A 10639-nucleotide genomic window follows, 5' to 3' on the forward strand; every position below is an offset into this window, starting at 1 on the left:
TGTAACACTCCTTATGCCTTAATCGAAACAGGTACATTCCATCATAATACAATGGGCTTTATTTTGTTTTGCCTGAAGACAAGGTAGACCCGCTGGCTGTAAATATGTCACTTTATGTGGACACATTTTCCATCATCTTCACTCAAAATGTTTCCACTGTCCATTATGAATTTACCGGTAGTGATGAAGATCTAAAACATTGCAGTGAATCCCTGTTCTATTAATGTACTCCAGCTGTCACCTGAATTTCCACAGAATTACACCAGAGTCAGCGATACCACAAACACTGGCATCAGATTGTCACTGCTTCCCTTAACATCTTTTAAAGTGTCAGACTGCACGTAGTAATCTATTCAATCGAGTGTTCCATCTGAGCTTCTGACAAAGAAATCTTGGGCAGGGTATAGGAGAATGCAGCAGTGACCACATGTGAGCCAACCTGCCCTATCAACACAGCTCCAAAGAATCACAGAATCAAAGAATTGTAGGGGTTGGAAGGGACCTCTAGAGATCATCGAGTCCAACCCCCCTGCCAAAGCAGGCTCCCTACAACAAGACATCCCTTGACCGAAATAAGGGTTTTCTTTAAAGCTGGTTCTAGCTCTAGGGAGCAGGAAACATTAATTCAGGTCAACCCCAGTGACTGTTGCTACTTCTTGTCATGTTAGAACGGTGTCAACTAATTCAAATATAGCGCTGAAGTTAATTACCAAAGTCAGATGCTTAAATACGTGTTAATTAAGACCGTGACTGAATGCTGGAGCTGAACGATCTGATTTCCACGCTCAGCTGTTGCATCAAGCACAAACTTGGTACTGTCTGTCTGCGTCCTGCCTCTCTGTGTTCGATGGAACAATAAAAGGTTTCAACAAAAAGCAAGGCATTTTTCGTACTTGGCATTACAGATCACACAGAATCACAGAATGACCCGGGTTGGAAGGGACCTCAAGGATCATGTAGTTCCAACCCCCCTGCCTGGCAGGGCCACCAAACATACACCTTTACTAGATCAGGTTGCCCAGGGCCCCGTCCAACCTGGTCTTGAACACCTCCAAGGACGGGGCATCCACAACCTCCCTGGGCAGCCTGTTCCAGGGCCTGACCACTCTCCTAGTGAAGAACTTCCCCCTAACATCCAACCTAAATCTTCCCTCTGTCAACTTAAAACCATGTCCATTACCGCACGGATAGAGGCAGCTCCCAGGCTCGGGACCGTGCGGGGCCGCACACACCGAGGTGCCGCACACGCAGCGCATCCTTGTGCCGCTCCCCGTGCGTGGCGCTGCGGGCTGTGCGGTACAGCCGGGTCCGCCCGGTGCCGCCGCGGCCTGCCCTGCCCTGCCCTGCCCTGCCCTGCCCTGCCCCAGCGCCACGGCCGCGGTACCGGAGCTTGAGGCCGCAGAACGGCGCTCCGGCAGCGCCCACCCCACTTTTTTACGGGGGGGATTCTGTATTATTCTTTTCTTTTTCGCTTTCGGAAAAAGACCCGGAACTTGGCGTTTCCCAAAGTAGCGAAACGACAAAGAACGAGCAAGGGCAAGATGAAGGCGGCCCGGCCGCGATGTATCGCTCAGCAGGCGCAGGGCTGTAAAGCCGCCCCTGCCCTCCTCGCTCCGCCGCTGCCCCCACGCAGGGCCCGCCCGCGGGCCGCACTCACCAGGCGCGGCTGCGGACAGGTGTGCTCCAGCTCCTCCATGGCCCCGCGGCGCCGCTCATCAGAGGGGGCTTTCGGGATACCTGCTTCTGACTCAGCACCGCCGCACAGCACTGGCATGGCCGGCTCACGACGCTCCCCGCCGCCGCCGCCGCCGCCGCCCGGGCCCGCCCGGCGCGGGGCTCGGCCGTCACGCGGGTGCCCGCCCCGGGGGGGGTCTCCCCGCCAACAAACCGGGGGCACGGCAGCCTCGCGTCGCCATGGAAACCGGGCGGAAAACGCGCCTCCCGCCCGCCTCGGGGAGCGCCGCGCTCGTTTGCATGCGGCATCCGGGTTGGCTGCCGCCACACGGCGCCACTGCGGGACCGGGAGGAGGGAGAGAACGGCCGGGAGGAAGAGGGGGAGAGGGACGAGCTGAGGGAGGTGGTGCGGTCGGTACGGTGGAGGGAACGGATGACATTCAGAGGGACCTCGACAGGCTGGAAAGCTGGGCTCGGGTGAACATAATGAGGTTCAACACGGCAAAGTGCAAGGTTTTGCATTTGGGCCGGAAGAACCCCAGGCACCTGTACAGGCTGGGAGGAGTGGTCCTTGAGAGCAGCTCAGCTGAGAAGGACCTGGGGGATGGATGGATGAGAGACTCAACATGAGCCAGCAGTGCGCTCTGGCAGCCCGGAAAGCAAATGGGATTCTGGGCTCCATCAGGAGAGGGGTGGTCAGCAGGGATAGGGAGGTAATTGTCCCTCTCTACTCTGCTCTTGTGAGGCCCCATCTGTTGTAGTGTGTCCAGGTGTGGAGCCCTCAGTACAAGAAAGACATGGAGATTTTGGAAAGGGTCCAGAGAAGGGCCACGAAGATGATCAGGGGGCTGGAGCACCTCCCCTATGAGGACAGGCTGAGGGAGTTGGGTTTGTTCAGCCTAGAGAAGAGAAGGTTGCGGGGTGACCTCATTGCAGCCTTTCAATACCTGAAGGGAACTTACTCCCAGGAGGGGAGTAAACTCTTGGAAAGGGCTGACAATAGCAGGACTAGGGGAAATGGTTTTAAGTTAAAAGAGGGAAGATTTAGGTTGGTTAGGGGGAAGTTCTTCACTAGGAGAGTGGTTAGGCCCTGGAACAGGCTGCCCAGTGAGGTTGTGGATGCCCCGTCCTTGGAGGTGTTCAAGACCAGGTTGGACAGGGCCCTGGGCAACCTGATCTAGTAAAGGTGTATGTTTGGTGGCCCTGCCAGGCAGGGGGGTTGGAACTACATGATCCTTGAGGTCCCTTCCAACCCGGGTCATTCTGTGTGTGATTCTTTGTGATTCCGTGTGATCTGTTAGATATATGGGAGGTGCGGTCAGTAACCAGGGACATGGATATGGATGTATATCTGTTAGATATACGGGAGGTGCTCCTAGCAGGAGAGGCCCCCCGTCCCGTCCGTGGTGCTGAACGGACAGCTCCTGGCGGCCCCCTAACGGCCACGCTCGGACCGCCCCCAGCGGCGCAGCCCGCCGAGCCGGTCCTGTACTTTGGTTGAGCTTCTTTGGGTGATGCTTTTGTACATTTATAGTGCTCAAAATAAAGTCGTTTTCTCAGTGAAAGGAATTATAATTCCTCCCAGGAAGGAGGTTGTAGGGAGGTGCGGCTCGGCTTCTTCTCCCGGGTAAGTAACAGCGATAGGTCATAGCTTCAGGCTGTACCAAGGGCTGTTCAAGTTGAATATCCGGAAAAAACTTCCTCTCAGAAAAAGCAATGAAGTACTGTCACAGGCTGCCCAGGGAGGTGCTGGAGTCACCCAACATACCTGGAGGTGTTCAAGAACTACAGGATCACAGAATCACCAAGTTTAGAAAAGACCTCCAAGGTCATCCAGTCACTTACCATCACTATTTCCCCACAACCATGGCCCTTTGTACCACACCTACACGGTTCTTGAACATCTCCAAGAACAGTGACTCCTTCACCTCCCTGGGCAGACTAATATCCAACCTGAGCCCCCATCACAACCTGAGGCCATTCCCTCTTATCCTATCAGTGTTACCTGAGAGACAAGGACAACACCCACCTTGATACAACCTCTTTTCAGGTAGTTGTAGAAAATGATAAGGTCTCCCCTGATCCTTCTCCAGACTGAACAATCCCAGTTCCTTCAGTCACTCCCCATAATACTTATGCTCCAGAACTCTCACCAGTTTCACTGCCCTTCTCTGGATGCACTCCAGGGACTCAACGTCCTTCTTGTAGTGAGGGTCCCAAAACTGAACACAGCACTCAACACGTGGCCCCACCAGAGCTGAATACAGAGAGATGATTACTTCCCTGCTCCTGCTGGCATCAGTGTTTATGATAAAAGCCAGGATGCCATTCCCCATCTTGGCTACTTGAACACACTGCTGGCTCATGATCAGCCAAGAATCAACCAACACCCCCAGGTCCATTTCCCCCACAGTCTTCCAACCACTCTGCCCCAAGCCTGTAGCATTGCCTGGTGTTGTCGCGACTGAAGTGTAGAACCCAGCACTTGGCCTTGTTGATCTTAATCCCATTGGCCTCAGCCCAATGATAAAGCCTGTCCAGATCCCTGTGTAGGGCCATCCTACCCCCAGGCATATCAAAAATTCCTCCCAACTTGACATAATCTGCAAACTCACCGAGGGTGCACTCAATCTCCTCATCCAGATCATCAATAAAGATACTGAACAGGACAGACTCCAATACCAACTCCTGGGGAACACCACTCATTTACTGGTTGCCATCTGGATTTAACCCCATCCATCACCATTCTCTGGGTCTGGTTACACAGCCAGTTCTTTACCCATCAAAGAGTCCAAGTCATGGGTGGCCAGCTTCTCAAGGAGAATACTGTGGGAGACAGTGTCAAAGGCTTTGCTGAAGTTTAGGTAGACTATGCTGACAGTCTTTCCCTCATCTGCCAGGTGAGTCATCCGCTCACATAAGGAGATTAGATTGGTTAAGCAGGACCTGCCTTTCATGAACCTACTCTATCTGGGCTTGATCCTACCCATGTCATGTGGTCTCACTCAAGATGATCTGTTCCATAATCTCCCCTGGCACCGAGGTCAGGCTGACAGACCTGTAGTTCCCCAGATCCTCCTTATGAACCTTCTTATAGAAATGTGTGGATGTTGTACTCAGGCACATGGTTAATGAGTATGGTGGTGATGAGCTGACAGTTGGACTAGATGATCTTAGAGGTGTTTTCCAACCTTAATGGTTCTATGATTCTATAATACATTTTCATTTTTAAGCCATAACCTCTGCACAGCTAAAAGGAGCACCTGGTCCATACCTCTTCAGGACATAAGAACACTGGCAGAGTAACATGAAGCCTTCTTTCATAACTTTTTAGAAGTGGATTAATCTTTTTTTTCCTCCTCATTTTCTTATTAAAAAAAAAAAAAAAAAAAAAAAAAGCTTTGAAGGAACATTACACTACTAGGATATTTGGGCAAACAGTGCTAGGACTTGAATAGATGGACCTAGCAGGTTGCCCTTGTATAAACCCAGTGGTGTTTGCTGGTTTCCAGGTGATCAGTGCGGGTAAGCTACATGTCTGGAGTCAGTGCCCAGGCCTCACTGACCCAGTGTGTGTGCTGGGTGGGGAAAGAAGGGAATAGATGTTCTTGCAGCAGGGTGATTGCCAGCAAGTTGAAACAGAAAATTCCCTTCATTTGTGCATGCAAAGGTGAAATCCATCTGTGCTTTCATGCTGGGAGTTTGCTATTAAGCCTGACTCTATTTTGATTTGTATTTCATAATGTTGCTCATAAAATTACAGATTCGCTTGGGTTGGAAGGGGCCTTTAAAAACCACCTAGTCCAACTCCTCCTGCAATGAACAGGAACACCTACAGCTCAAACAGCGTGCTCAGAGCCTTGTCCAGCCTGACTGTGAATGTCTCCAGGAACAGGACAACTATCACCTCTCTGGGCAATGAGTGCCTCATTTCCCTTATTGAATCCATCCACAGACATGATATTTTTTTCCACATACATGTGTCACTAAAGCAAACTCTCCTGGTTCTCCTTGAGATATGATAGAACTTTTTGTATATGAAAGTTCTTTTTACAAACAAGAACAATTACTTATCAAAGTTTGAAATATATATATATACATATTTTTAGTTGTTACATTTAAATCTCTGCCTGAGCTTCCTGTACAGCTGAATGCTACAAAGACAAGTATCCTGTGTAGGTTCCTCTATGTTTCCAGGCCACCATAGCTAAATCTCCTCTGTTATTTATTTTTTTTAAATATAGCCATTACATTTGTTAATATATTTTAGAGAAGCACTCATCAGTGCCCACAACTTTAACTAATTAAACTTCAATTCCTTTTAGACACCAGCATCTGTAAAACCTCCATGATGCTTTTGCCTATTTTTCATGTTAAACTAGTTCTAGTAGAATAGCACTGATCATGTAATATGGCTGAAATCTGAACGTGGCCACATCCATTGGAGAGAGCCTTCTCCTTTCTCTGTATTTGATGGACTAAGATAAGAGAGAACCATCACTGAGCCATTTACATCAAGGTCACAATCATGCTGTTTAATGCATACTAATTGCATTCTTGGCGTACAGCAAAATCCCTAAAAGAGAAACCTCTACTTGGCAACTTTATAAAGACCCCAAACTGCTTGAGAAGGAAAAATGACATGCATTTCACAAGTAGTTAACAAAGAATGCTTTATACTGCTTTTAATTCTTGAGCAGAGATGTAGCCTGCTATCTTCAGCAGAGTGTGATGACATACTTCTAAGCCATTTGCCATCAGGTAATTTGGCTTAGATGCCCTCAGCTGTCCAGAGCTGTTACTACTACAGAGAATTCTGAAAATACTAAGCAGATTTTCCAAGCTGGGGACGGCAGTATTAATGAAAGACACCTGTGATTCTGATGTCCTTTCTAAAAGCAGGGACAGAAATGTACTGCAGTCCTTAGAGAACATTATCAAATGCTTGAAGTTCCTCAGGGGATCTGAGGCACTAAGTAACAGAGCAGAAGCTGTATTTAAAATCATCGGCACGTAAGATGGGCTGAAGTAGTCTTTTGACTTACAGCCAAGTCATAAAAAAGGAAAAGAGATCTTCAGGTATTTTCTGTCCAGAAGTCAACAGGAGACTATGGCAAACTGGTGAGAGACATGCTTAAACAGTGTTTGACTTTGAAGCCAAACATTTACTCAAATCATCGCAGTTCTTGAATATTTAACAGGTGAGCTGGCTTTTACTTCAGTGTGTATATTTTAGATCCTGAAGACTTCAACTACTGTCAACCACAGGATTTTGTAAGACGGAGGAATGGATTAGTTCAGAATAGTTATAATACTGTTTCTTTCTTTCTTTCTACCTACTTATGCCACAGTAACTAGGCTTGCTAAAATTAGGAATCAGCAACAACTACAGCAACAAAACAGAAGAAAAGGATACTCATTGCTGTGATGATCAATTAAGTAAATGACAGATTTTTAGACTGAGATTAAATCTCCACAGTGTAATGCATTTTTTTTTCTGTACTGCTTGGACAGTGAATGAAAGGTATCCAACACTGTGGCTTCCAACACGATCTCTTTGCTGCTTCCACATAATCTGATACTGTTGCTTTTAGGGTACAGTTCATCATTGCGGTGGAATGCACAGAGCTTACAAACTATTGCCTTTTTGTCAGAATAAATCCAAAATGTTTCTGATTTATGACAGAGTCTTGCAGAATTGCACGTGGATTAAATCCATACCTTTTCATATGCAGTGTCAGTCAGTAAATCACTAAAAGAAAAACCACAGGGTTTGGTGTAACATCATCTTATATCTGTCACTCCGTAGCAGAGATGTGATTTTTAAGAAATACCATATTCTTGAAATACATGTATAGAATCAAATAAGTTAGTCTTTCAATAGTAATAAAGTCATAAAATCATAGAACATTTGAATATATATATATATAATATATATATATATATATATAATATAGAGTTGGAAGAATCCATGAGGATCATTAAGCCTAGCTGCTGGTTCCACGCAAGACCACCCAAAATCCAAACCCTGTGACTGAAAGCCTTGTCCAAACACTCCTTGAACTCCAGTCTGCCCTGTGCATCCCGTTCCATGCCCACCGCCCTGTGGTGCAGCCCCTTTCCCTGACCCCCAGCTGCCCCTCCCCTGGCACAGCTCCATGCCGTTCCCTCGGGCCCTGTCACTATCACACAGAGCTTGTGAGAAGCTGTAGACCACAATAAGATTAAAAAGAAAAAGAAAAAGAAAAAAGAAAAAAAAAAAAAAGTAGTACATTTCAGTTCCAATGTGATTTATAAACAAATAGTGAGAAAATCACTTTTTTTTTTTTTTTTTTTAAAAAAAAAAGCAGGGACTTTTAAAATGCCATTAATCCATGGCTGATGGCACTATCTATCTTTACTAACTGGGGCTACCCACTTTGGGGGAGGTCCTTTGCGTTCTCTTTTGTAAACAGCTTTTATAAGCACTTCTGAAGAAAATGGATAGAAATCCTGGTTGGTGTTTGAGCAGGAGAATGGCTGTCTTAATTTTATATTTCTATTGAGCTAGTCACTTAGAGTGAGAAACGTTAGGTTTGTGTTTCCCATCATTAATCTGTTTTTTTTAGTCCTTGCTATTTTTAACAATCAAGCTTTTAATTACTGGGTTGTCATGGGAGGACAGCTTTTCTAGCAGTGGGACTTTCCTGCTGGATGCACAGAGGTTGTGAAGAATTTCAATTAGCTAACCTCTCTTCATCATTCCCTTCCCAGAACTGCAACAACCTACTCAATGTGTTCTTACCACTGTTCTTATTTCCTTATATAATGTATTTTTCTTATCTAACCTGAGTTTTTGCTGATGCCATCTGAATCTGTTGCTTGCTTTTCTACCAGACATAGCTAACAGTATCATTTTCTTTTGCCTTTGGTAGGCACTGACTATTTTTTCATTAAGGTTTTGAATCAATAGTTTCAGGATTTGGAGCAAAGATTCAGGTAGATTTTTATTCTTTGACAAATCTAATATGCCTTTTCTACACTAAACAGCCTTAATTGCTCCAAAGATTTCTCGGAGGTCATATTTTGAAGACCATCTCATGTTGCTCTTTGGGTTCTCTAAAGCATTACAGTAGATTGGTGTAAGCACATTATAGCTGCAACTTTACCACTACTGAGAAATATAAAGCTGAATGTAACTGCTTTCGCTATCTCAGTATAAGGTTTTCCCAAATGATTCATGTTCAGCCTGTCCTGCTATCGAGTGAATACTCATTACAGATAAAATATGATTTAAGAAAAATCTTTCTCCTGTGTACATTTAGACTATGTTATCCTTCCTTTCCCTGCAAGCCATTACTTTCACTCTTTCTGGATCAATTTCCGCTTCCTCTCTTCTGCTTTTCTAGAGGTGCACACCAATTCCCTCAAATACACACAAAATCCTTCGCTAAAACTGTCTTTCTTGCCTATATTTTGACTGCATTCTCTTCAATCTACCCACCTCCAATCTATCTGCCACCTTTTTTCTCCTTGGCTCAATTTCAGACTTATTGGAATGATTTTCAGTATTCCATCACTCCGACTTTTCCATCATTATAATCCTCCTGTACCATTCATGTTAACCTTTATCTGCCAATTTGTCAAATTTTCATGCAAACATCTTCTCAATCTGCCAAGTAAAACATAAAAAAACTGTACACTGGACTGCATGCAAGTTGGGGATTTAAGTTTACTATTTTGGATACCAAAAGCTTATCAACTGTAGAATTTGATACATCAGGGCAGAGTGACATACCTTCTTTAAAGCAAAGCATGCGCCTAAAGCAAAACACGTACTCTAAAATGAGAATTTGTTAGCTATTTTAACTTTTATTAGTTATCAAGATTGTTTAACCCTGGGATCCCAATCTGACTGTTTATAACTTAGTCAACTTTGAAGCTTTTGATATGGCATGTTACTGGCTGGGCATATTCTATCCATCCAGCATGCATGGAAAACTTCTACCTGTGCAACACAGCTGCTTCCTGTGACTGCGAGGAACTATTTGATATTTGCTTGAAGGCTTGGCACTTGCAATAATTTTGTGCAATTCCATCTTGGATATAAGTCACTTCGTATCTGCCAGGGTCCTGAGAGCACTAAATGAACTCGATGGCACTGACAAGCCTCATCTGGGGCCTCAACTCTGCACTCTCTGCCTATGGGCTCAAGAATTCTATTTAAGCCTCAGCCCTTTCCTGAACAGTGTTGGATGAGTCCTCACCTCCATCATACACTAACCCACCAGTATAATCTGGACCTGAAATTGCAGGCTGATTTCCTGGCTTGACCCCAATCCTCTCTTGTTTCTAAAGACCTATTTTGTGATCTTAAAGCTGACCTTCAGGTTGACAAAATGGCTTGATGTTAGGCCTGCCTTATGGCCTTATGATCTGGACTCTTGGTTGGACCATGTTCACTTGGCTTGGGTTCTGTGGGACTGAGCCCTGGCTGGTGATGCCTTGTCCTGCCAGCCCCTTGGCTCTTGACTTGCCATTCCTTAACAAGGAGTACCACTCCTGCTACTCCCTGGCAACATGTACAGTACTAGTATGCTTAATCATGTGTTTAGCTACTAAGCTACCTGGAAACACCATTCCTTACTGGATGTGGATGAAAGTAAGCAACCCTTGTCTAGTTCTATTGAATAACTGCCCACGTTTAATCTTGGAAAATCTGAAGACCTCTTATTCTAACAGCTTCTTCCATTTTGCCTAAAAAAAGGCAGATTGAGACACCAAAACTGACTGAAAACCTCATTTCAGTTTAGCCCTGGGCCTTCAGTCAACACCTGAAGTATGCTGTAGTAGATGATGGATACAAATGTACTGTTGCTGAGCCCAGCTGTGTGCCCAGCTGATCTGGACTTTGTCCTGTGAACTGACTTCCTGCCTTGCCCTGCCCTGGGATTTGTCTCATCACTGTGGACTCATCCAGTGGTCC

The 10639-nt window shown here is 45.7% G+C and overlaps 1 protein-coding gene across 4 annotated transcripts in view; it reads right to left on the reverse strand.

Moving 5' to 3' along the window:
- PCYT1B (phosphate cytidylyltransferase 1, choline, beta) overlaps positions 1–1934 on the reverse strand; it is a 29597-nt gene extending 27663 nt beyond the window's left edge. For 2 of the 4 annotated variants that reach the window (XM_015885783.2, XM_015885802.2), the window contains exon 1: positions 1658–1934. In XM_015885783.2, the coding sequence (XP_015741269.1) occupies positions 1658–1774 (117 nt within the window). In that variant the 5' untranslated portion in view covers positions 1775–1934. The remainder of the gene's footprint in view (positions 1–1657) is intronic. The other 2 variants (XM_015885793.2, XM_015885811.2) reach the window with 2 other exon arrangements.
- Between the last annotated feature and the right edge of the window lie 8705 nt (positions 1935–10639).

The sequence above is a fragment of the Coturnix japonica genome, chromosome 1 (assembly GCF_001577835.2).
Source record: "Coturnix japonica isolate 7356 chromosome 1, Coturnix japonica 2.1, whole genome shotgun sequence".
In the NCBI taxonomy this organism is placed as follows: domain Eukaryota; kingdom Metazoa; phylum Chordata; class Aves; order Galliformes; family Phasianidae; genus Coturnix; species Coturnix japonica.